Genomic DNA, 27,911 nt, shown 5'->3' on the forward strand with positions numbered 1-27,911 from the left:
AAAACTATAACAAAAGTAAGCCAATAATTATTTGTCTTGCATTTGTGGAGGTTTCAAAATGTCAGTATTTTATTGATAAACTAATTTACTAAGTTTACAAAATGTAGTAATTTTATATCTCCTGTAAGTTTTCACTCTCATATTTAACTAAAAACCTTGTAAAGGTAAAGAAGGTAGGTATGCCATGAATTAGCTAATGCGCAAACGTTCATTGAAAAATCACATTAAAGGAATAAGTAAAGAATTAAAAAATTAAAACCAACGATAGTAAAGAATTGGTTTTCTAATCAGATATCTTTAATTGAAACTTTTAATTTTTTAAATTTTGTCCTATTTAATTTCTTTCCAAATTCAATTCAAGATTTTTTCGTTTTGTTAAAAAAATATTTGATGTAGGCAGCCAAGTGGTTAGAAAATCTCCTCAGACCAAACTTTGTGTATCTATAGATGTACTGAGGTGTTTTTTGTTTTAGCAAATTAATTTAATTTTAATTATTGTAATACAAATAAAATACTACTCGTATCATTTTTTCAACTTTTGATGTCCTATAAATAGTCTTAAGTATTTCAGTTTCAATATCAATACAGTTTGTACTGTTATCAAGAATAAATCTACTCAATATGAATTTCTGGGCTTTATTTGCAATTGTTATGGTTGCTTTATTGCAATTTGCTGTAAGTTACTTTTTTTTGAAATTTTAAATTTTTTTGTAAATATTTTAACTACATATTCGATTTAAACTAAAAAAAAAAATTAAAAAATCCCCGATAAATTTTTCGGGTAACGGAAGCCTAAACTAGTATTTGAAACATACCTTAGAACAGTCTCCATTAAGTTACTTTTTTCTTTGAAGCCTTTTCTAAATTGAGCTGATTTTGAAGGTTAGCGCCAATTTTTTGTACAGAACCCTAAAATCGCACTTGAAACATAGCTAAGAACAATCCCCATTAAATTATCTTTCAAACAAAACAAAAAAAAGTTAATACAGACACAGACAGACACACATAGCGGTAAAACTTATAACACCCCTTTTTATAGTTTGGATGTTAAAAAATGATAAATGTAACCTGTAAATTTGTTTTTTATGAATTTATAAACTATAAAGGGTTATTAAATTTCATTCATTTTTAAGATCACCTTATAAATTTTTGTGCCATATTTTGAATGGAAAAAGTATATATTTATATTATATGGTGTCAGTAAACTGAAACAATACCTGCCTTGGTATTCATTAGTCTCTTTCATAAAATTCGTATCATTAAGGCCTGTAAAGGATTACTAATATAAAGATAGATTTATGCAAAGGGTCCGGTTTGAAATTTTATTTCACACAGATTACGCTTATTTAAAATTTACATTTTCTGAAATTATGATATGATTAATTTGTTTGTTTGCAGAATGTAGCAGTGGCTTTACCACAAGGTCAACATGGTAAACATGATGGACCACCAGGAGGAAGTCAACGAGGACCACCACCATCAGATTCAACGTCATAGATGAACTACCAATTTATTATCAATATATGCTGACTTTAGTTAGTTTTTTGGATATTGATTTGATTCTCGCTGCTTTACTTTCTTCAAATTGTATTATTTCACTTTATTAATGTAGATTATTATTCATGAATAAATGTAGACCAACAACAACATTTTATTATTTTTAGTAAATAATCACTAATTTTTATTACCTGTGTACATAATCTAAGAATTTTAAAGTTGTAGACAAAAATTGAGGGTTCTCTCAGCCAAGAGAGGCAGAAATCTCGAGTGGGTACAAAAGCATACCCAGTCAAAGAGGATGGGGATGCTAAGATGAAAATAAATAGAGTAAATTTAAGAAAAAATATAAGAAAAAAGTATAATCTCTAATACATAAAGTGTTCTTTAAATTCCCCTATTGCCTAGGTAGATATTTGGTTCACCTATTTTGAGTCCCTCGGAAGGAGGCGGTTGTCGATCTTCTCTTGGTGACGCCCTTAAGTGGACGTCTGTTGAGTTTGGTTATTAAAAAACTGAATTTTTATCGTGTCCCAAATATGTTTCTTTTCCGTATATTAAAGTGAAAACAAACAATTGATTGAGTTGGCGTATTGTTGACATATCATGTAAAGAAAGATATCCACAATTAGATGGCCACATAATAACTGATATTCCCATATAATACATACCTACTATAAAATTTTCATCTTATTTGAGTCCTCTCATGTAAAAAATTATGTTTGCGAACAAATGTTTCAAACAAAACATTTTTTACATTTAAACTTTTGTTCTACCTCTATGTAACGGTTTACAAGATGGGTCCTACGGACCTAAGACCCAATGTTGCTCATTTACGAACTTGGCCTCACTTTTTACAGACGGACAACCGAAAATGGACCAATTAGGTGATTATATGAATACCTGTACCAAAATTTTGTTCGTAGCATCAATATTTTTAAGTATTACAAACTAGGGACTAAACTTGATATACCTTCATATATTTCATATATACATGGTATGAGAAGAAAAACAATAAGATGTCAACCCCTTAACATTTACAAACTTTGCCTTTGGTTATATTATGTATTGTTTTATCAAAAAATATCTTTTAACAAATACGTTAGGCAAAAAAAAAAGATTAAGCCACGACCTCGTTTTTCATTTAATGGCCAACCATATAAAACGTAGCAAACTTCCGAAATTATTCCAATGTACAATCTTTCCGTTAAAAAAGAATGTTGTTATTTTTCACCCTTAATACATTTTTCATGACAATGACAAGAAAATTCGATAATTTTCCGAATAATCAGGATAGTTGTTGAGGCTACTTATGGCATGTTATTATAGAACATACTACGTTTGTGCGAACCTAATTTAAATGCAAGCTTGCAAATCAAATTTTCTCCTGGCAATTTCGTATTAGAAATTTTTGTAGTATGTGTCTAACCTTTTATATAGGAAGTATGATCACGGCATTGCTTCTTTTTATGTTGCTGCATTTTACTAATTAGCAAAATGTTAAATGAAACATTACCTTGAACACGTATGACAATCAGAATAATTATACATTTATACCTAGTTATTAAATTAAAATTAGTGCATCCATGACTGCAGCATTTAATAAGCGGTCATTAATTATGCATTTATTAAAGTGCAACACAAATAATTACATTTAAAAAGCTTACCATATAAATATGAGTAAAATATTATTAAAATAATCTTTTCAATTTGTCAATTTGTCAATCGGTAAATCTGTTTAAAATGAAATATTGGATTTTGTTTGCAATTATTAGCATTGTTATTATGCGAATGACGGTAAGAAAATTTATTTTTGTTATTTTTAGATAATTTTTTATAAGCGTGTATCCCAAAAAAATATTTATACCAGAATTTGGTCCGAAAAAAATGTCAAACTTTGATCCTGTTGCAATTCACATCAATTAGTATTGAGGTAGCTTGACAAGATTGAAATTTTCGTTTAAAATTTAATGAATTTTGAAATCAATACAAAACTAAAAGTTACTTTTCGAAGTGCATGTGAATCAAACTTATCAGGCTAGGGTAGAAATGTTATTTGGAGGAATTCGAATAATTCGAATAATTGACGTGAGTTTTGTTAGGATCAGAGTTTACTTATGTTTCCGCAGCCTAAAGAAATTCATACAAGACACTTTTCTTTATTATCCGTGCCCAAGCTTCATCTAACTATTTTATGTTTCGATTTGCGTAATTAACAAGCTTACTACTACACTAAATCGTAAAGAAATTATATCAGTAAAATTATACATGAAAAAGGGGTGAATCTTGCATCAAATAAGGTAGTTTTGTTTTTTATGTTGTTTGCAATGTAAAAGCAATCGTAAATCCAAATTTTCAACCTCGGCAAACCACCGGATCATGCCGAAAAACAAGAAAAACCTCGAAAATTTTGACCTTATTTCAGTTTTTGCCGTTTTTAACCTGAAAGGTTTTTCATCAAAAGTTGTTACATTTATTTGACGAAAAGCTTCCTTATAAAAAGACAAACAACTTTTGCTTGAGAAATTTTTTCATAACATCACTGTGTCCCCATGAAGGCGCAAATTAGGACAAAATTTTCGTGTCTATTTTCTCCAAAACTATAAAAGATGAAAATTTTCAGGTAGCTTCAACTTGTTGTCTTGTGAAACATTGTGGAAAAACGATAAAAAATTCTAGAAAATGCTTTTTCGAAAACCAGTGATGTTTACGAAAAAATGTTCCATATAAAAATGGTTTATTTTTTATAAGAAACATTTTTTACATTTAAACTTTGGTTCTATCTCTAACGGTTTACAAGATAAAAATTGGCGAAAAATCGTATAGCTTGAAAAAATAGACAAATTTTGAAAACCTGTATCTCTGAAATTATCCGAGACACAGCTTTTATAGCTTAAAAACTGGATTGATCTTAAATTGTTGCAAATTTAACCTTTTTAACAAAATAAATACACAGTTTTTGATGAAAAACCAGTCCTTGCATGTCTAAATCCGCAAAAACTGAAATATGGTCAAAATTTTCGAGGCTTTTTTTATTTTTCGGCATGTTTGCCGTGGTCGAAAACTTGGATTTAAAACTGCCTTTTAATTGCACCCAACATAAATATTTCATTTGATACAAGGTCCAATGTTTAATTGGATTTAATTATATTACTTTTAGCATATTGTAATGACTCAAGACAACAGCAATACAACTCCGCCACCAGATCCAAATGGAAACCTTCCAGACCCATTTAAAGGGGCATCGCCACCGTTTTAATGATGGTCAGTAATTCAAAACCTTTGGAAATTTGGCCAAGTAGATTATACATACAGTTTACAATTTTGGAATTATTTTCAGGACAAAATACGATCAATAAAAATAAGGCAAAATAGAATTCCATGGTCAACTGTTTTATCTAAAAATTGTTTTTTAATTAAAAAAAATTAATAAAAATCTAGAAATGTAATAGATAGCAACACAAATAAAAAATTTTGAATGTGCAAGCATAATTCGTAGTATTTTTTATAAAAAAAATCCTTTTATTGGGCTAAATCAATATGCTATCGATACATGAAATATTCAGTGCTTTTCTCAAATAATATTTTATGGACGGCTAAGTTGAATTAAAACCAAATGAGTATATACTAATTTAAGATAGTATGGGTAAAATAGAAAAATAAACTTAGAACAGTTACCCTTTTATTATATTAAAGATAAGCATCTTAATAATGTTTTATTCAAGTTTGAGGATGGCTTATCGACTTTTTTTTTAAAGAAATATTGAAAATTAAAAATTGTAGTTTTTACACTCAATGGGATCCCGTGCGTTAATCTTTATACAAGATCCAAATTCTCATATTACCAAAAACCATGATAATTTTAAAAATCATTAACAGATGTCGTTGACATCGGTTGAAAAGTTTAATTAATATGTCACCAAAAATTGTTTTTATCTAATAGACAATCTACTCCGAAACTTTTAAGGCACCATAGCTCGACGCTTTAAACCGTTGTAACGTTGCCAAATCTATGATTTTCACAATGATACAGAAGATTTCTATAGTATAATATGTCGATAATAGCGGAATTATAACTACAATAACTAATCAAATGAATGGTGAAAATACTTTTTTTTTTTTATAATTGAATTTTGTGTGTTATTAATTATTATAAAATCAGTTTAATTATTATGATAAATTATGGTGTATATTAAATTTTGTACACTATTTAAAATTTTGAAAAAAAAGATGGTTTGTTGACTACCCATACTACCTTAAAATAAAAAATAATTAAAAGTTACCTTCAAAAAGTATTCTTCATTTACGTTGTAAACATAATTAAATATTCTAATTTCACGCTATTAAATCGTTTTAATTATTTAATTGAATTACAAATGATTATATGCTACAAGAGAAAATCATATTAAATTGCATCATACATTTTCATCATACATTTTTACTTCCTTGTACGAAGTCAGACAAGTTCTGTAATCGCGACAAAAATTCGTTGAAGAGTGTTCAACGAAAATTACGATTTGGTTCATTCCTGAATCCCTTTAGATTTATTTCGACGGTATGTGTTTACGTACTACTTCAGTATGTACGAATTTTCGTTTGTTCGTTTATACTTCTTGCTTTCGACAATTAACGCTTAAAAATTACTGTCGTAAAATCAATTGCACTTACTCTTTTTTGCTACCTTATGCGTAGTGGTGAAAAATTCCGACTTAAGATTTAAATAAAAATATTCTTTTAATGACACTTGAATCTGTGTTGATTGAATTGTACGGGTACAAGGTAGTCACATTAAGCCGACACAGATTTTTAATAAAACAATTTAAAGAAATACAATCTTGACCTATATAAGTAGAAAGATCTTAGGAAAGATCAATCATACATTATCATATTTAAGAAGCAATTTAAGTGACGTATCTTCAATATGCCTTCATTGTGGTTCATTTTTACGATTATTGTAGTTGCAACAATGTTATTTGCGGTAAGCACAACTAAATTTATTGATTTTTTATAACATTTAAATTAGGATTAGAAATATTTCAGAAATATATGACGAATAACGTTTACTATCGACACGTTTACTATCCCTCATAAAAAAAAGTATTAAATCAGATTAATAATTATTGGCGTCGTGTAAATGGTCTCTAAGATGACTATGACAAGACAAAGTCATTTAAATCTGACAGGCCAAAATAACATTTTACGTAATAAAAAAGGGGGTGTTATAAGTTTGACCGATATGTGTGTGTCTATGTACGTGTCTGTCTGTGACATCGTAGCGCACAAACGGATGCATCGATTTTAAGTTTTTTGGTTTCATTTGAAAGTTAATTTAAGGAAGAGTTTTCTTAGCTATGTTTCAAGTGCGAGCTTAGGGTTCTGTACCCGAAAAAACTAAAAAATTTGCGATTATGACTAATCATTTTAACATTTAAATAATAATTACTATGGAAATGAATGGCCAAATAAACCTGGCCCAATTCATTTCGAAAAGTGAAATGGTAAAATAATTAGATAATTCAAAACAATAATTCAAAAGAACATTGTCATCTCAAATATTTCAATTTCAATTAAAATATTTCCATAAATTTGTCCCAAAAAATTTCATCTGATGTCCTTGACCATCACTTTGATGTTGATTTAAGAAGTAGTGTTATGAGTTTAAAGTGCTTATCTGTGCGTCTGTGTGTTTCTCAGTGGCATCGTAGCCCCAAAACGGTCGAACTGACTTGATTAAAAATATTTTATAGCCAAGTTTCCAAAAATCAGTTTACAAGGAATAAATCGCATTTGTTGAGGTTTTTTTAAATTTTGTAAATTTCACTTGTTTAAATTTTTATTTAATAACCTAGGAGATTAAATTCTAAGTTTGATATCTACCAGTTTTTGGATCTATATTTTAAGATAAAATATTAAAAAAATGGCCAGTCTTGGGGACTGTCGACCGAAGTGAAAACTTAAAACTTTGGAATAAGTACGTTTTTTGAATTTTTTAATTAAAGATGGTGTGTGATTATTAAAATTGCATAATTTGAAAATTGAAATTATTAACTTGGGTATAAAAAACTGATTATAATTTGTGTATAAAATATTATGAATGGCAGTCCAGCAGCGATACCACTGATCTGTCTGGCAGGTGGAGTTTGAGCGTTTACTTTAGAATTTTTAGCGTGACTTCAGAGTAATGTCCTTTTTCCTTATCCCAAAAGATTCAAACGCTTTCGAAGAAGTTTTCACTTCAAATATTACACGCCTTCCTGTTTAACGTATTTGTAAATGTTTTCGTAATTCTATTTCTTATTGGTATAGGATGCTCCATTATGAATCAAACATTTATATTGAGGTTTAATTTTGATGGTTATATTTTTAACAAAAATATTTCCGTTCCCAGTTCTATGATTATTGAGCGGTATTTGAATGGAACTCCGGGTGCCTGAGAGAGACCCAGGATGAAATAAAGAACAAATTATTGCTATTATTATTAATTAGTTTTTCTTGTAAATAAAAACTAACTTTTTATTGCAGAACCGTTTTCCTTGGTGATAAATATGAAATATTAATTTTTGTTCAGTTTTTAAATAAGCAAATTTTAAATTAAAAACTTTGAAACTAATATTCATTTCAGAGTGTTACTGTGGCAGACGATCATCAACAAAATCAAACCCAGTTACCATTGCCAGACGATTTTCTGTACATATCAATGCCAAACCCTAATACGTCTGATTAATAATTTTAAAAAAAATGGTAATTGAACGAAAATTTGATTTTCGATAATCGAAAAGTGTCTATGGTCATGTTATAGAATTTAAATTTCTTTAAGATTTTCTGTAAGTATAAAAACAAAAAAACAAAACTTTAATTGTATCATTGTTTTAAATGTTTAATGTTTAATTTTGTAGTTAACCTTAAATAAAAACGACAAAACATGTACATATTTTATATTCTATTTTAAGATTTTTTGTTTGTTTGGGTTACAAATAGAATCCAGATCCGTCATAAAAATTCAAAACTTCGAGTGTCAAGGTTTATTTACTTTATAAGAAGAAACGTAAGAGCCTTGAACACTTCCCTTAAAGAAAAGCCCTTAAAAAAAATTATAAATAAGGTTGGAGCTATAAGGAATATGATTGTGAGAAGATGTTTCTTCGGAATAGTCGCCAGCTAAAAATATTTTCCATTATTTTTCTTGTGGTTCTCAACATTAAAAGGCTCTTTTAACGTTGAGAACCATATTTAATTTTTTTCACTTCTTGTGAAAATTGTCAATAACATAAGGCCAAGGTCTGTATAAATGGAAATAAGTCCAAACAAAAATCAAATATAATTTGCATATATTTATTAGAAATTAGAATCTAATTAACTAAATTAGGTCTTTTACATTCTCATTATAAATTTCTTTCCAAATCCTCCAAGAAGTGTTGATTTGTGTGGAAAATTACTGGTTTTTGTGACAGAAGTGCATGTGATGAACGCAATAACTTTAAATTTCAACGAAAATGTTATTTCAAAATTTGAATATGGTCTAAGAGACGGCATAAGGTTTTTATAAAATTTTATTGATTGAACATGTCTATCATAGCTTTTCTATCGAAAAGTGTTCATGGCTATTTTTAATTTGATTTAATTCACGGAAAAAATTAAAATTAAAATAAATGAAATTAAAAATAGCCATGAACACTTTTCGATCGAAAAAATATGACAGGCATGTTTAAAAATCAATAAAATTTCATAAAAAATATGTTTCAACTGATTATTAAATGGGTGAAGGTCGACCTTATACCGTCTCTTATACTATAATAAAATTATTTTGAATAAAAAATTATCCACTTGGTTGTTGGTAAAAGGGCAGATGGTGTTGAACCTGATAGATCATCATCAAGACTTATCGAGAGTCATAATATCCACCATATCATTCTATCCCCTAGCATATGCTGTTGTATCTGTTAATTAGCCCCAGAACCTCTCATCGTCAGTAGATCATGAAGGCACTGGTCACGTGGGAGGTAAGTATTTTCATCATATGTTGATCCTGATTTTCATTAATTGGTGGCCATGACGATGAATCATTCGGAAGTTGAGCAAATGAAATATTCCGCAATTTGCATAACATGTTTCACAAAATATAGTGAGATACTGTGCATAGATCCCACAATATTTGACGAAAACTATTTCTACTTCTTTGGTAAAGTTAAGTATCTTCTTTTTATTACTGTGAATGCTTGATTAACCGGCACAATAAGCTTAGTGAAACTACCCCAAATATTGGCTAAGTAATTGGGTATTAACGTTGGGTATTAAGTATGATCGACATACGTCCTGTAGAAATTATCTTTTAAATAATCTGAACGAAATCCTAATCGGCGTGAGTATATCCCAATATTTATAACATTGGCAAACGACTTAATTGAAAACCACATTTTTCTAGCTCATGCTAGTTAAAAAACTCATGTTTTTTACTGTTATGGAACAGTAAAAAACATAAATATTCATTAATAACAAACTTTTTTGCCTAATGTCTGATCAAAGGTTCCTAATACTTGTGTAAAGGCTGGAAAACTAAAGATGGGTCTATTATATTAGATTTAAGCTTGTGAAATAACTGGATTTCCCAATACTGAAACAGCCTGTATTTTTATAATAATTATTTTCTATTTGTCAAAATTAAGAAAGGAATTAATATCAGTAAAAATACTCAAATTGGAAACCGGTAGATAATTAAGTATCTGGTTATAATTTCTACTCAAAGAGATGAATAATTAGACAATTTCTGGGTTTTATTGTATAAATAAAAAACTGTAATTTTTACATTCCTTTATTCTAATTTATTAAAACATGTTTTAGAAAAGTTTATTTGAAATGGCTTAATAATAGACTTGATGTCTAACAAACATAAACAAAATGCTTTCATGACATACACATTTATTTGAAATAAAAATAATCAATTACAAATTGTTTACTAAACTACTTCTTTAAGTAATGCGTTATTACTTCAAATGTTGAAGCAAAATGTCGCTAAGTAGAAGCGGCTGTGGTTGAACTTGGTGCGGTACCTAAAATTCAAACCAAAATATTATTGATTTGTATAATAAAATTACCATGATTTATTTACTCACCATTTGATGGTGGAGGTCCAGATGGTGGAGGTCCTGGTGGTGGATTACCATCAGGTGGTGGTCCTGGTGGAGGATTTCCATCGGGTGGTGGTCCTGGTGGAGGATTTCCATCGGGTGGTGGTCCTCCTGGGCCCCCTGGTGGTGGCCCTCCTGGTGGATGAGCATATGAGATACTCTACGATTTTTAAAAATACAGTTACACTTTTATCTCTTAATGTTGTATCTTCACAGCGTAATAGTAGGAACACAGCATAGTAGTGAACCAACCAACATGCAACTCAACGATGGTTCACTACTATGCTGTGTGTTTACTACCAAAGCTACAATATATGCAAGAGAACATACCAATGATAGTATCTCTTTCTTAAACGCATTGATTAATGTATACATATGTATTTACTCTCTCTCATTCGTGAGAAGCATTATACGAAAGTGTAAATTAAACACATAGTATATTGGGCATTCCAATAATGTGTGAAACAAATTGTCTGTCTTATGTGAACAATAGATTGCACAGCTAGAAAGAAACTACGAAACGATTGTTAGCAAGTAGAGTGACATGCATGAGACGGATATACATATTCTCACATAATTTGAAGCTGCAATCGATTCAGCATCCTCATCATTGTAATACTCTTGAATCTGATTAAAAATTAAGGTAGTATTCCTTTTAATTTCTTTTTGTCTATGCCATGAGTTAGGATTGTCAGTATTCTAGAGGAATGACTTCACTTGGGAAAACCAATTATACGTTGACATGTTGCTTGGTGAGATAACAACTGCTAACAATCGATTAAAACAAATCCGCTGTTATCTATCGTTATCCATGGCTAATATTTTCATCGCCATATATTTCAAAGCTCTTTTGATGAGCCCCTGAACTATTAAAAAGGACTGTTATAAGTTTGACCGCTATGTGTGTGTGTGTGCGTGTGTCTGTTTGCCTCTCTGTTTGTCTGTCTGTGGCATCGTAGCACCTAAACGGATGAGCCGACTTTGATTTTTTTGCTTCGTTTGAAAGGTAATTCAATGAAGAGTATTCTTAGATATGTTGTAAGTGCGAGTTTAGGGTTTCTTACCCAAAAACTTTACCGGGGTTTTATTAATTTTGCAACTTTTTTAACTTGTAGCAAAAACAACTACTCGTTTCATATTAGATTCCTTACGGGTAATTGGCCTGGGTTTGAGTTATTTAAACAGTATGGGGATTGGCAAAGACAAAGAACTCAAAATAATCGTCTGATATAGGTTTGGGAACTATGTGAATGCGTTCTATTGAAAATCAGAATTATTAATTTTGCATATGGCTTAATAAAGTTGCAATTTTAATAACTTTTTCATAAAAAAACCTTATTTTTACTTACCATCATTTGGAATATTAAAACAACAACACCGAATATTGCCCAAAATCGCATTTTGCTTGTATTTATGGAAACTTGAAACTGATGAATATTCATGATATTATATCGACTATTTATATAAAAAGTCACATCATAAACATAAAATAAAAAAATTAACAACTATAAATTCTAATTAAGCAATAAACACTTGATTTGCAAAAACATAAAGCATTCTGTAGGATATATAAAGCTAATAGGACGTTTGTCAAACAATAATTTTCGTTGAAAATTTCATTTAGTATCTTGTTAATTCTTAAAATACATAGCTTTTAAATTTTACAAGCTTTTATTTAATTTCACCTGTCAATTACTTGTAATCAATTCTTACTAAGTTTGACCCACTTCCCGGTTTCCAACTGAATTGAATTTTTGCATCGAAATGTTAATCGGATGGAGAATACTCTTTGAATTGGCAACTGTTTTAACGATCTGCAAAGTTACATATTGCAATTCTCAGATGAATTGTAACTGTATGATAATTTATTATATTTTCTAGATATTCTATTTAGTACACTTTTCTCCGTCATCCAGATCAGCATCGACAGTTCTCAAACTCAATTAGTTTGGATTGCCAGGTAATTTGTTATAAATCATTAGTTATTGTACAGAGAACAGAACCCACACCGTTGATACTGTTGGAAAAATCACTAATGGAGTCAAGTTGCAATATTGACAGACTTAACTGATACAGACTAAAAATACATATGAACAGAGTTGTAGTAAGTTACTTTGGGGTTTTAATATCCTACAATAAATACATCTATTATTTTACCTGCAGAAACCCACTTAAAATCTGCTATCGTAATTCTATTTAAAGACACCTGTTGTCGATGGCAAATTGATTGCCAAACAATTTGGATATAAATATTATCAGAGATGAGAATCTAGAATATTTCGATTTTGTTTAAATTTCCTAGATCAATTTTTGTTTAGATAAAAACGTATTTCAACTACGACGTATTCACCATCAGTATAGATTACCTTATCGTATTTGTTCCTATAGTGTGTGTTATTTGTTGCTAATTTGGCAACGTTGATGCTTGGAAAAGTATAAACTGAGCATACTTCAAAGCACCAGTGTGCAGACCGTCACCAAATTAGCAACGAGTAACATATAGTATTATAGTATTTACTATTAGATAATTCATACTTATGATGACTACATGGTAGTCGAAATACGTATTTATAGGACATGATAGGTTAGGTTAGGTTAGAGTGGCTATGTTGGGGTAGGACACACTTAGACCATAGGGTCCGTTGTGATACCGCAAAAGGGTTGGCCCATCCCCGGCCACTACTCCATGAACCATTTGGAGCTGTTTTAGAACAACAGGAGAGCTTTGACGTCGACGGACTCCAAGTCGGGGAAGTCGCCAAAGAGATGCTGGCTCAAGAAAGTCCATCTCTCATGGCAAGAGAGATGGACTTACTTGAGCCAGTGACAGAGAAGATGAGACATTGTCTCCTCCTCCTAACCACTGTGACAGCTCCTGCATTAGTCGTGATACACTGCCAGGCCCAAGCGTTCAGCATGCCTGCCGCCCAACCATTGTCCTGTAATAGCCGCAACTTTGCTTACAGAGGCCCTTGGAAGTTATATAAGATCTTCGGAACGCACACGATTGTACTCTGACCATATCTGTCTGGTAGTAACACAAGTACCTTACTCCCTTCATTTAAGATTGGTATTTTTTATGATATCCTCGCAATTTCCTGCAATGTCACGGTGTCCCGGTACCCATACCAGGTTTGCATTCATTTGTACCACTAGCTGATTTAAGGACATCCGGCAGTCCTGTGCCTGAGTTGAAGGATTTAAGAGCTGCTTGGCTGTCGGTGAAGATTTTAATGTCCCTGCACCTAAGGGTGTTCAGTCTTATACATTCACATACCTCATGAATAGCCATCATTTCCACGTGATACACGCTACAGTTATCCGGCAGCCGAAACGATCTCTAACTTAGATCCGTCAGTGTAAAAAACGACGCCCTTTGGCTTAACCAGGTTCTCATCCCAATCCTGTCTGGAGGAGATCTTTAATGAGAAGCTGTTCCCAAATTTAGGAGAAAGTAAATAGGGCATGATTATTACTCAAGAAATTACATTAATGTAAATTATAATACAAATATATTTAGAACGTGTAAAACGAAGTAAAATGTTTCTCAAATGCCTATTAATTTGGAAAAAATAATGACACGGAATCCTTAGTTACTAATCAAAATATTTCACTATAATATTTTTATAATATTTTAATAAATTGATGTAAATGATATACTTTTATAATGAAATACTTCCGATAAAATTTTTACAAAAAAAAAAAATATTTGGTGACATTCATAACAGTTGAAAACGGTTTACCTTCGATTTATGTCCTTATGAATTTATGCTTCAGTTGATTATGATACAATTTGTTGATGTCATATTTGTAATACGTATATATTTGTAAATATTAAAATTACATTCCTTACATGTAAAGTCCAGGTATTGACTGAAGGCTTAGAAACTCACGAATGTACACACGTATTAATTAAAAAAAAAAAAAATTCGTAGCGCAGGATTTGCGTTAGTTAAGTGAATTCCCTCAGAGATAGAAAAAAATAACATATTTAAAAAAAAATTGAATATTGCATTTTTATTTTTCAAGAGTTTTTATTTCGAAAACTTTGCGTTTAGAAAAAAAATCACAAGAGTACTTTTTTACTTAAAACTGATCAAAAAAAACAAAGCTTTTTATTTTGAAAAAATTCAAAATTTTGTAATTTTTGACCGAACAATTTAGCGAAAGCAAAAGCAATATGAAATTGTATCTGCTCGGGGGACGAGGACTCGTTCGGTTGAGCTAACACAGGTTGGGTATTAACATAATTGCCTTTTTTTAGTAGACTAAATTAGAAAAACTGGAAAAAAAGATGAGAAAAATGTAAGATAATTTAGTCATGATTAAAGTTAATTGCGGGTTTTGAATTATCTTGACTTCATTGCAATCTTTCGAGATAAAAATTCTAGCTTAAAAATTACATCCTTTCTATATGTATTAAAAATACACAGGAGATAAAACTAGGAACATGATTTCTATCAATTGCAAACGAAACATTGTCTTTGATAAAAAAAAAATACTAACATTGTCTGCTTAACGAAGAGAGATGTATGGATAACTCCTTCTTTTCGAACTTTCTTTGTTTTATATTTAAAAAAAATAAAAAAAACTGGATCAAACATTTAATTAACGTTCAAAAAGAAAATAATTCCCTATTTTATAATATAATTCTACAATAAAATACATTTTTCTTAATTAAAATAATTAGTGGAAATGTTACAGACTGTAATTAATTTGTTGTTTATAATTTTAAAATCGAAACATTAAAATAATGAGCTAGTTAGTAAGCTTTTACTAAAGAAAATAAAATTTTATTTGATTATTTAAATGATTTTAACATACTTTTAATGAGAATCAGCAAATTTTTCTTTTTATTATCAAATAATAATTTTTAATATAAAAAGTATTAAATATTATTTTTGAAATAAAAGTTTACAATGTGGTATGTTTTCTTGCTCGTCGAGCTTGTATACTTGGAGACATTGACACAAAATTACGAAGTTTATTGGTCGAATTACCAAATTATTGAAAAGAAAATGATAGCCAGAGGCATCAGAGTCTTTATCTCTAGAGATTACTCGTAATCTAACGAAGATTATCAGACTTTGCTACATATTATTATTTTGATCATTTTCCTTCTATTATTCACGAAAAAGGCTGTTGTTTCCTTCTATTATTCTGTCAAAAAGGCGGTTATACATGCAGCGGTATGTCGTTTATTTGAAACCTTAGGATAAGTTTCGTTTAATTTAAATAGCAGTATCAAATTAATAAAAGTTTCAAGTCATCACAGTCCTGTATATTTTTTGCGAATTTGTGAAAATTTTAGCTCCCTTTTATATGTAATGGAACTGCCAGATCTCCGATGTAATGCCAGATACAGTTAACCATAAAAATTTTAAGATTCGGAAATTATAATTATTTGACAATATTAAATATTTGTAATATTTGGAGTTTTAACCGCTCGAGTTGACAAACGCATCTTTTCTAACGAAAACGGAACTAATTCTCTTGTTGTACACGATTTTTATTCAACAATAGTAAAACAAAGTATTTAATTTCTCTTTATAATATTTTTTTCAAAAATAACGACACCTCATCTATAGTTGTATAGATGAGGTGTCATACCACAGATTTATAATCTCGAATTAAATCCTTTCTATTTAAACCTTTATAAATATTCATAGAAATTCGTCCGTCAAATTGTTCAACACTTTGTGACATTATATTACAAAATCCCATAACATTTTACCAGACATGTATATTTTTCTATTTCGAGCACCTAAAAAAATTTGCATATTTTTTAAAATAAGTTAATTTAAAATATTTAAATTTATATTTGTATTCAAATACTTGGCCTAAATAAGAATAAATTACATGAAAATCATTTTATTTTACATAATATAAGAGTTTTCACCATCGGATAGACAGGGATTATGTCAAGATATTTTGAGTTGAATATTTACTAAAAGTTTATTTTGGAGTCTCAATCAACGTAGTGTTGGGTGAAACCTGTTAATCTTATTTTATACATTGATGTACTTTTTTTTTCCAATAAATACTTCTAAGTGATCGGAAAGTAGTTTACTATGTATTAAAAAAATGTAATGTTTAATTAATTATACATGGTAAAATAGTTATTTGCGATACTAGTGGCATAACCGCTATATGAACGTGAAATTTGCACGACGAGTGTAGAGCAAGAGTTGAGCAATCGGATTAAAATGTCCATTATAAAACATGGTAACTTTGCGTCACAAAATGTGCACGTATTTTACTATTCTAAGTGATATTACTATATGATATGTTATAGCTACATCAGTTAGAATGGAAAAACACGTGCACGGGATTTTAGGTTTATGTGAATATATTGTCATCCACCTCTGAGTTTTTGTCCAAATTTCAAGTCTCTAGCACTAGCTCATCAGGAAGTAAGTTTAAAATCAATTACAAAATTCCACCCGAACCCTAAAAAGCCTCCATTCTCCTTTTCTTTTCCTTTTTCTTATCTTCTTTTCACATTTTCATGCATTGTCACCCACTTCTCCGCTATGGTCCTAATTTCAAGTTTCTAGCTCATCGGGAAGTTAGTTTAAAATCAATTACAAAATTCTACCCAGACTCTCAAAAAGCGAGTTATTAAAATGAAAACACGTTAAAATAGAAAATTGAAAAAGTTACTTATTAGATTAGATCTTGGCAGTAATTTTGAGTGTGGTATTTCTCACTCGGTATGCGTGAGAAAAAAAATCAAGTAGCTCTTACCACACGAGCGTAGATAAAATATTTAAATTAAATGACTTATAAATTAAATGACCAAATTTCTAGTTACGATTCATTTTAATCAAGTATAATAACTATAGTTGTAGTAATAATTAACATAATAGGGTATTATAGTTAGTCACAAATAAATTATGAAATTTGAAAAAGTTAAAATTAATGTAAAAATATACTTAAATATTCTGATTTCGAGTCATAAAAGCGCATTTTTCTTTTAAAATATTAAAATTAAAAATCGTACTTTTTAAACTGTGTATCACGTGACCTAAAACGGTGATGTCATATGCGTATGAGCCATAGACTTTCAGTTAGTTCAGTGTAGACAGCTGGATATAATATATCCATAGAAAATAAGTATTCATATTTATTATAATCAGATGTCTATGAATAGATCTGTCAAACTTATTTGTGTTATTCGTATAATGACACCGATATTACGTCATCAAATTGGATGCCCGCGTTTTTGACAGTTTAAAAAGGTCTAAAATTTAATTTAAGTTTTTGGCAAGAAAGCGTGTGTATTTTTCCGAAATAAATTTTTGGTGGCTTTTTATTAGCAAAATCAACATTTTGAGGTATTTTTTCAAAAATAGTAGCATACTCTATTATCACTTTGTAACTTTAGCCTTTCTACGTGACGGAAAGTCATATAATAATAAAAGATTTTATTTTGTTTACTGTAAATATGGTATTCATGTTTATTATAAAAGATAATTAAATAAAAGAAGGCTCTGTTAATGAAATTCTAATGTTGAGGCGTTAAATAATTTTTTTGTAAGATAATTTAACTACTCTACAAAAATGAACTTGAAATGTTTAATTTTAAATTTGATCTGTTAATCTTTAATAGACCAGCTATACGTTTCCCACTTGGTTCACTGCTCTGTCCAAAATCGGTAGATAAAGAAAACCTAGAAAATTACGAAGATTTGATAATATTTTCGGAAATAATAATCTAGTGCAAGAGTGTACGGTATATCTTCTCTAGTGTTTGGATATCTGTTACATTTAGCCATATATCAACAAATGACCTTTGTCGGTATCGAAAAATTGGACATTGACAAAATAGAAGAAATTGAGAAAAGTTAAACAATTTTATGAAGAAAAACACAACTCGTTTCCTTTCAATTATTAATAGAATAACTTGTTGAATATCGCTTAAGACTCTATACGAAAAGCTCCTATTTCGTAGAGATTCTACAGATTTTCTTGATTATCAAAACATATTAAAATTTGATTGATTTTGATATTGAAACATTAGTTTCTGCGGTATCAACTGAATAAGCCTAAATGGCCGAGCGATCTAAGGCGTTTGTCTTCGACTGTTTGTCCATTTAGACAACACGTATATGGTATCACAATGGGCTCTATAGCCTAAGTGTGTCCTTCGTAAAAAGCCAATGTAATCTAACATATATATGATCTTGCCATTTTTGTCAACCAATGTAATCTAACATATATATGATCTTGCCATTTTTGTCAAAAAAACAGCAACAATTTTTTTTTTTTCAAAATCCCAATTATAGGTTTAAAATAAGTCTAGACAATGCAAGTAATTTGTTGATTACTTAAAATAGTTAGCTTTCTCAGTTTTTGACCCTCTCTGAATCCGCGTGCCTAGTAAACACAGATGAATCATATAAAAGAAAATCATAAATAATTTAAAAAAACAAAAAAAATTTCATTACATTCAATAAAAATATTAAAATAATGTAGAATATTATTGAATTAAAATGTATATAAATATTTTTTTCATTAAATAATCATATAATAAATGATGTGGGTTGATTACATTTATCTTACGAGACAGACGAAATGAATACCTTCAATTACGCAAATGAAAACAGGAAATGATTTTATTCATAAATAAAATTACAAGAGTGGGTTTGAATGTAATACATTTTTTACAGGTCAAGGAAATACGCATATATCAATGTCAGAAAAATGAAACATGAAAAATTATACTAAATTTTCTTTTAAGGTAATATGTGAAGTTTTTATAGCATGTATAAGAAATATACCCAAGTATACTAAGCTTAGTCCAAGTATCCTAAGTTTGTAACGCTTAAAAATATTGAAGCTATGAACAAAATTTTGGTATGCGTGTTCATGAAACCGCCTAATTAGTCCGTTTCCGGTTGTCTGTCGGTCTGTCGTTTGTCGTCTGCCCGTCTGTCTTCACGATAAATCAAAAACGAAAAATTATATCAAGTTGAAATTTTTATAGCTGAAGACGTAAAAAGTGAGGTCGAGTTCGTAAATGAGCAACATAGTTCAAATGGATCTTGGGTCCGTAGGACCCATCTTGTAAACTGTTAGAGATAGAACAAAAATTTAAATGTAAAAAATGTTACTTATAAAAAAATAAACAACTTTTGTACGAAACATTTTTTCGTAAACATCACTGTTTTTCCGTGAGAGCGCAAATTATGCGATAATTGTATAGTATGTATTATATGTGTATATCAGTTACATGTGTGTGACATGTATGTATGTGTAATGTGGTAGAGTAATCAACACTGTCTATACATGGTATTTCAACAATTAACTAAGTCAATTGTTTGTTTTCACTTGTTCTTAAACATCTTTAAAATTTTTTGAGGGTTGTTAAAAAATATTTATTACATTTATATTGTAACAAAGTTTAATTAGATTTATGGTAAAGTTACACATGAACAATAATTGAAATATTTCGTGAATATGATCGTTTGACGTGTTTATATCATAAATTTTATTTTATTTGACGTTTCCGCATTGCTGCAGGTCACGTTGTTAGTCCACCATGAAATGAGTACTTAATTTCATTAGAATCATAGCTTTCAACCGAGAAATTAAATGAGTTCTAATTCGAGATTAATAATCTCATTCGATGCTTTTAAAGGTTTGCTACTGTTTTCGATAAGCTTAAAGTTACTATGCTTATATGAATCGGATGACAATACATATATAGGGTAAGCATGACCTCATTTTCCCATCGCTTCTACTATATTTGATATACATTTTTTTCAGTTTTTTTAAAATTTTAATACAAAATATTTTTAAGTAACATTTAGCTTTCAATTTATACTAAAAACTAAAAACTAGTTTTTTCATGAGCCATTCATACTTGCTGGCTATTTGTAAAAGTTACAGGGGCTCCGACTCATCCATGAGCGCCTCCAGTTTATACAAATAGTCAAAAACAAGTGACTCATAGGAAAAATTATTTATTACTTTTTAGTACCATAAAAGCTTCCTAAAAAGTGTGTTTATTAAATTTTTTTATTTACAAATTCCAATTAAATGTTGGCATAAATCAAAATATGTTGTTTCTCAATTTCTCAGTTTTCGAATTCATAAAATTTTCCTCGACTTTGCTGTCTACTCTTAAGCCTTCACGTTCTTTAAATCGTAAAGATAGAACCTTTAAAATACAAGAGTATAGTAGACGCCCATGCTAAAACTTTTCAGGTTAAATGATCCAGCAGTAATCATTTGCGCGGCACAGGTGAGTAAAGATGAGAGTATGAATTTCCCACCCCTTGGTGTCTCACCTCCGCAAATATGTACAGCGTTTCTGGATACTAACTCTGCATAAGTATTCGAAGCAAATTACATAAATCCCGTTCAGAAACAAATCACGTAGGGCATCAGAAATTGACGGGAGATCAAAATTTTTTTTTACTTATTGTACCGAAGATATTAGATTTATTTTTGTACAGCTCATTTCTAGTAAAACATGAATGGTAACTCCTGACAAAGAGAAAAAAGAAGAAAAGAGAATACTCATTTTAGCAACTACAACCACTACAAGGAAAAGAGAATCATGAATACCCTGAATTTTATCAGACGAAATAAAACCGTTGAAGGTCATGAAAAATAAGTTTATAAAAAGTAAAAAATACAACCAAATTTATCCTTACAATAAATTTAATAATGTAACAGCAATGAATCAACAATACAGGTATACACATTCATTTTCTTATAATTCCCCGGTGAAGAAGCTAATTAAATTTATATTAATTACTGCTTACTTCAATTATACAGGTAGAAAATTTAATATAATATGTAGGCAACAATGGTAGTCATAATTATGGCAATCCGACATAAACAGCAGTATTCTCATTGTATTGGTCGAACAACAATAACAACTGTACAATTGAAAATTCAATTACACATTGTATACATTTCCCACATAAATTTGTACACATTAGTTTAAAATACTTGAATCATTCTGAAAGAAATTGTGATTTTACTTCCCATTTTTCTCCTTTACAAAGTATTTTCAAATATAAAGGTATGTCCGTGTCTGTCTATCTATGTTTCTGTCTGTGGCATCGTAGCGCCACCGATGAACCGATTTTGATTTTTTTGTTTCGTTCGATGGGTAATTTAATAAAGAGTGTTCTTAGCTATGTTTTAGGTGCAAGTTTAAGGTTTCGCATCCGAAAAAACTAAAAAATGCGATGATCTTCAAAATTGGTTCAATTTCGAAAAAGCTTCAAGGATAAAACTAATTTAATCGAGAGTATCGTATTTGAATAAGTTCTTATGCGACTTATTAAATAATTTTTCATATTTTAAATGAAACGAATGATAAGTAAGTTTTATACGATGGCAGTGCTGCAATCGATTCAGTTGTACCATCCATCTAAAACGCATCCAACGAATATTATCAAAACTAAAAGAAAAATTGAAAGTTATCTATGTGAATATCATTTTCTCTTTCATGGATGGAAAGTAAAAGAAATTTTAGAATTTAGGTACAATACAGAAAATGCAAAACAGTTTCATCAATTTTTTTAATCATAATCATACACCAATAACTAAACTATTTATTTGTACTTGAAATACATAACATAATACACTGGTTCATTGTGTTTCAATATCTCAGCGAATGCAGTTGTTATGGATACGATTACAGTATACAGTGTAACGTGCTTTTATAAAATTTATATAATTATATCTAGATTCTAGATGTAGTGAGCTGTTGATTCTAGGTAACATGTCAATTCGATAAGAACGTTAAAACTCAAATCTTATATACAAAATTCTCGTGTCACGGTGTTTGTGGTTAAACTCCTCCGAAACTGCTTGATCGATTCTTATGAAATTTTGTGTGCATATTGGGTAGGTCTGAGAATCGGACAACATCTATTTTTCATCCCCCTAAATGTTAAGGGCAGTCCATCCCTAATTTTTTTTTTTAATTTACAGAAAAAAATTTTATTTTTTATTTTTTTATGATTAATAATATGACAGCATTACAAAATTAGAAAAACCCTTAATTTTTAACCCTCTATTGATAGTAAAAATATGAATAATTATTTTTGATGTTTAGATAGCTATCAAGAATTGTAATTTAAAACAAATAAATTTATTACCCTTAACAAAACATACTTTTATTGTTTATAACGCTTTCGATTATAAGTACATCCCCGAACACTTACAGTAGATAGTTATTTTTATTGAACTAAAAAAATGTTTCCTAGAAATAATATATATGGAAAACAACGTTTGCCGGGTCAGCTAGTAATATTATAATAATACACGGAGTATTAAAATTAATGAATATAATTTAACATATAATAAAATTGTAATGTTTATTTATATATTCGTTTTAATTTCTGTTTTCATTATTTAATTTAACGAATTGAATTTCAGTTTCATTATTTAATTAAAACAGTTTTATCGTAACTATTTTATGTTATCATTCAGCGCTGATAAAATAATTATTATTCAATCTGCCAATAATGAACCATAATTAGCTCGTGCAGATAGCGCATATTATTTTTGTTAAGATAATCATTTATAGTAAAATAATTATGAATTAAAAGATAATTGAGATAAAAAATTTTAATAATAAAATTTTTAATGTGAATTTGGAACTTTTTTTGGATTATGATGTACACCCACTTGAACTTTGTTCATTGAGACCAGCAGGACTCAATTGATTAAAGAAAAATTTCCCGTTTTAATATAATGTACACTCACTGTCAAAAAAAGTGCCACAGTTAAAACATTCTAAGCGTACTCATTATATGTTATGTTATAATAGTAACACTTAGAATGTTTTAAAACGAGGATTTTTTGTGACATTGAGTATACATATTTGATTTGAATTGCATTCAATTAAAAAGAAAATTATGTTAAGATTACATTCAATTGTGAGGTTTTTAGACTTTTTGAAATTTTGCAAGACAGTTAAAATATTGTATATTGTAAAGTGAAATTTACAAAATTTAAAAAACCCCCGACAAATTTTTCGGTTACGGCACCTTAAACTCGCACTTTAAACACATCTTAGAAGACTATTCATTAAATTATCTTTTTCCTTAAAGCCATTTCCAAATTGAGTTGATTTTGAAGATCATCGTCAATTTTGTACTATTTTCAGGTACGGCACCTTGAATAAGTAGCTAAGAACACTCTCTATTAAATTACCTTTCAAATGAAATAAAAAAAAACCAAATCGATTCATTCGTTTAGAAGCTACGATGCCACAGACGAGCAGACACATACACATAGCTGTCAAACTTATAACACCCCTTTTTGTAGTTCAGGGGTTAAAAAACATTTCAGTTTGTTTTCCCATCATATGTACTCTTATATTATGTTGAAAAATTTTCGATCCAAGTATTCATGGAGAGCTAAAGCTTTGATTTTTTGCAATTTTTAGTTGAGACGAGGAGATGTTTTTTAGTTCAGACAAAGGAACGGTTTTTAGTTGAAACGATTATCTTACCAATTTCTAAAGCTTAAACCTTGTTTAATCACTACATAGTATAAAACAAAGTCGCTTTTTCTGTCCCTATGTCCCTTTGTACGCTTAAATCTTTGAAACTACGCAACGGATTTCGATGCTCAAATATTGACACGATATACAACCAGCTTCAAAGATCTATTGTTTTTATCTACTTTTAACCTTCGGAGGGTAGAAAGGTGTAGCGAGAAAGTGGGAAGGAATTATCGAATATTTACAAATATACCTAAGTGGGGTATCAAATAAAAGAGCATGACGTGTACATTACAAAACTGTTATCCCACGCAAGGAAATGTGGAGGGAGGGGTGCAAGTGGGGATGTTGCCCAGCAAAGCGGGTAATTCACAGCTAGTATTTACCTTAAAAGTAAACAAACTCAGAGAAACTATATTAGATGTGCATAGAGACGTTTAGTAGAAAACTGGTCTTTTTTTGCTGCTCGTTATATTAGTAAGATTTTATTACTTATAACTTTAGGAATGAAAACCATTTCCTTCTCGATTTGTTGAGAATATAAAGAAGACAAAAAAAAATTCATTAATTTGCAATTGTGTATCTGTAGTAAGTTGTAATATGCAAACTCACTATGTCTTAATATTATGTACAGTATCAAGATTGTTGTCACAAATAGAGTACGTGTACAGAGTAGTCAAAGCTATAACAGCTTGACTTCGACGAAATGGTAGATCAAGTAAACATTATGACTTCATACACTTAGAGCCGTTGTTTTCTTTTTTAGATACAGATTGTTGTACCCCCAATAAATAAATAAAAAACGCTTGTTTTGTCTTCCATTTTTATAAGAAGTTATGCTATTATGTGTGGGGCCATTCTGTATACGTCAATGTTTTTATAAACATGACTATAATGGTCATACTACCTTAAATCCACGATAATCAGCACTTTGATTAAATATAAAATAGTAAATCCTAATTATGTCTGTCACAAGTATCTACATAAGTATGTGTGTATGTTGAGTGAGTTCGTAATGTAATAGAAATGAATATTAATTACTCATTATTATTAGCTTCGTCATCATTATTTAAATTCCAATGATTATCAATGATTTAATCCTTAATTAAATGCATATACGTGATAAGTTTATTAGCTCACATATATAGGGTTGTTCAATAAGATGCTAGCACGTAAATGTAAATTTTTTTTATTCAAATCATGGTACCATTTAAATGAGGAAGACCCATTGTCCTAAAAGATGTTGCCACTCCCATTGCAGAGCTGTTAATATTATTATGTAAGTTATATCTCCATATACAGGGCGTTCTGTTATTAATTGCAGATCGTGGGCCTACAGAATAAGCTCATAAAGACGAAGGAAAAAGTTATTTACCAATTTTGGATCTAAGCCCTAATTTGGGCGCTACAGGCATGACAAAAATTGGTAAATTGGTAAATTCACTGACTATCATTCATTAACTAGTAGCCAATGATAATCAGTATATATTAGTAAATGTCATTTAATAATATTCAACTAAAGAAGGGATATGAACTGATTTCAATTGGATAGTATTATTTTGAAAAAAACAATTTAAAAAAACTATTATATTATTTCATTGGTTTGGTCGATTCCCACTTTTTTTATTATTATTATATTTTTGCAAGAAAACATTAGATTATTAGTAAAAAAACAAATTACGTCACAGAAGGAGTGTTTTTAATTTAACGTAAACAAACACCTATGAACACCTATACCAAAATTTTGTTCGTAGCATTAATATTTTTAAACGTTACAAACTTGGAACTAAACTTAGTATAGTTTGATATATTTCACATATACCTACATGGTATACAAAATTGAAATGGAATACTGAATTGCATAGGAATATTTATTTAAAACTTGTTTAATTAGTTCATTTTTTTTAAAAAAGGGAAAAAAACAATAAATAAATAACAAAACAAAAACTTGCAAAACTTTGTTTTTAACAATTGTTTTTGTTTTTCAGTAAAATGAAACATACTCTTATTAGAGAAAAAAAATTCATTATAAAATGTTTGTTTTACTGCATAAATTATTTAGATAAAAATACTAATTAAAAATAAACTTTTACACCGGACATTATGTGGGGTTTTTATTCGTACATCTCGTTATCTTTTAGAAAATTTATTTAAAACTTATTCAAAACAATACTATAAAGCTGATTGTAAATGTTAAAAATAGGATTTGCTCAGTAATAAAAAGCTCCGAAAAAAATGCTACTTTTGTTCATTTTTTATATCGAACAACTCTGACCGAATCAATTTGAAAATAATAATCTAGTTGAAAACAAAAAATGCAGTAGGAAAAGGTGTAGCACCTATATCAAATTTTATATTTGTTTTTAAATTTCATCCATTAAAATGTCTCGTTTTCTTTTCAGTATGCGTATTTTTTTTAAAGAAACCATGACACATGTGTGTGAGCAGCGGTACAAAGTCATTATGTACCATGGTACAGACCCTAATGTACCTAGAATCACCCCTCCTTCCAGATTACACATGAAGAAGCTCTCTTCGAGATGAAAATTCATGATTTTCATTTGCAACATGAAAAATAATATGTTACATTCGAACTGACAGGATATTTTCTCAAAAATTTTAACAAATGAAATTTACAAAACTAAAAAAAATCTGGACAAATTTTTCGGGTACGGAACCCTAAACTCGCACTTTAAACATAACTTAGAAGGCTCTCCATTAAATTGCTCTTTTTCTTAAAGCTAATTTTTAGGTTTTTTAGAGTAGGGAACCCTAAACTCGCACTTAAACATAGTTAAAAACAGTCTCCATTAAATTACCTTTCAAACGAAAAAAAAATTAATATCGCTTCATCCGTTTAGGCGCTATGATGCCACAGACAGACAGACAGATAGACACGCAGACAGACATATACACAGAGCGGTCAAACTTATAACACCCTTGTTGTTTTTAGTTTGGGGATTAAAAATACAAAACTTATATTTAAGTTTTCATTTGCTTCAATATGAAACTATGGTAGGTTTAGTTTCGAAAAAGAAATAACATCAATTTACTTGTGTATTTTATAAAGTCTCGTTCGCTCCCAAGTCGTAAATTTTAATGATGTAAAATCCAATTTTACTAGCTAATAATGTGCATTAAATATATGATAAGGTAATATAGTGATTCCCCCAGGAAATTTGTATAGTTTCCTTGAGCATTATAATGCATTTTGTTTACATCATCAGTATAGATGAAATGAAATAACTTTTTTATTTAATTAATCCTTACATGACCCAGATTAAAATTTTCTTGTTGTTTAACCAACTCTTGAAAGAAAGTGAAATAAGTTTGTAAATTTAGAACAAAGGATACAAGTGAAATTTACCAAATTTAAAACCCCCGACAAATGCGATTTATTTTTTGTAAACCGATTTTTGGAAACTTAGCTATAAAATGTTCTCAATCAAGTCGGTTGTCGCCCGTTTAAGGGCTACGATGTCACTGAGAAACACACGGACGCCCAGATGAACACTTTAAACTTATAACACTTCTTCTTTAATGAATATCAAAGTGATGGTCAAGGACATCAGATGAGATGAAATGGATACATAGAGAGCTATTATTTTTTGGGACAAATTTTTGGAAATATTTTAATTGAAACTGAAATATTTGAGTTGACTTTTGAATTATTGTTTTGAATTACCTAATTATTCTACCATTTCACTTTTCAAAATGAATTGAGCCAGGTTTAATTGACCATTCATTTCCATAGTAATTATTTATATGTTAAAAGATATGTCATGCCTTTTCCAAACTGAATCGATTTTGAA

The 27,911-nt window shown here is 29.5% G+C and overlaps 2 protein-coding genes and 2 long non-coding RNA genes across 8 annotated transcripts in view; 2 read left to right on the top strand and 2 right to left on the bottom strand.

The window, feature by feature from the left end:
- The window catches only part of LOC123300471 (synaptotagmin-7), a 979,245-nt gene that overhangs the window by 634,891 nt on the left and 316,443 nt on the right, over positions 1-27,911 (bottom strand). The gene's annotated exons all lie outside the window — the stretch shown is intronic.
- Positions 587-27,459, top strand: LOC123300477. Of its 2 annotated transcripts, XR_006535384.1 has the most exons (4): positions 587-675; positions 1,399-1,632; positions 14,104-14,116; positions 27,416-27,459. It is a non-coding gene; the product is annotated as an uncharacterized LOC123300477 (long non-coding RNA). The 2 variants fall into 2 exon arrangements; XR_006535383.1 differs by lacking the exons at positions 14,104-14,116; positions 27,416-27,459 and having other exon boundaries at positions 1,399-1,668.
- LOC123300479 lies at positions 3,096-4,959 on the top strand. The gene is made up of 3 exons (XR_006535386.1): positions 3,096-3,294; positions 4,658-4,761; positions 4,838-4,959. It is a non-coding gene; the product is annotated as an uncharacterized LOC123300479 (long non-coding RNA).
- On the bottom strand, positions 10,394-12,077 carry LOC123300472 (histidine-rich glycoprotein-like). 2 transcript variants are annotated; one of them, XM_044883057.1, is made up of 4 exons: positions 11,972-12,077; positions 10,731-10,782; positions 10,608-10,700; positions 10,394-10,544 (listed from the first exon to the last, which is right to left on the bottom strand). In XM_044883057.1, exons 1-4 carry the CDS (start codon positions 12,062-12,064, stop codon positions 10,507-10,509), a joined length of 276 nt encoding a protein of 91 aa, XP_044738992.1. In that variant the 5' UTR covers positions 12,065-12,077; the 3' UTR covers positions 10,394-10,506. The 2 variants fall into 2 exon arrangements, with proteins under 2 accessions (XP_044738992.1, XP_044738991.1); XM_044883056.1 differs by having other exon boundaries at positions 10,608-10,782.

The sequence above is a fragment of the Chrysoperla carnea genome, chromosome 5, assembly GCF_905475395.1.
Source record: "Chrysoperla carnea chromosome 5, inChrCarn1.1, whole genome shotgun sequence".
Classification (NCBI taxonomy): Eukaryota; Metazoa; Arthropoda; class Insecta; order Neuroptera; family Chrysopidae; genus Chrysoperla; species Chrysoperla carnea.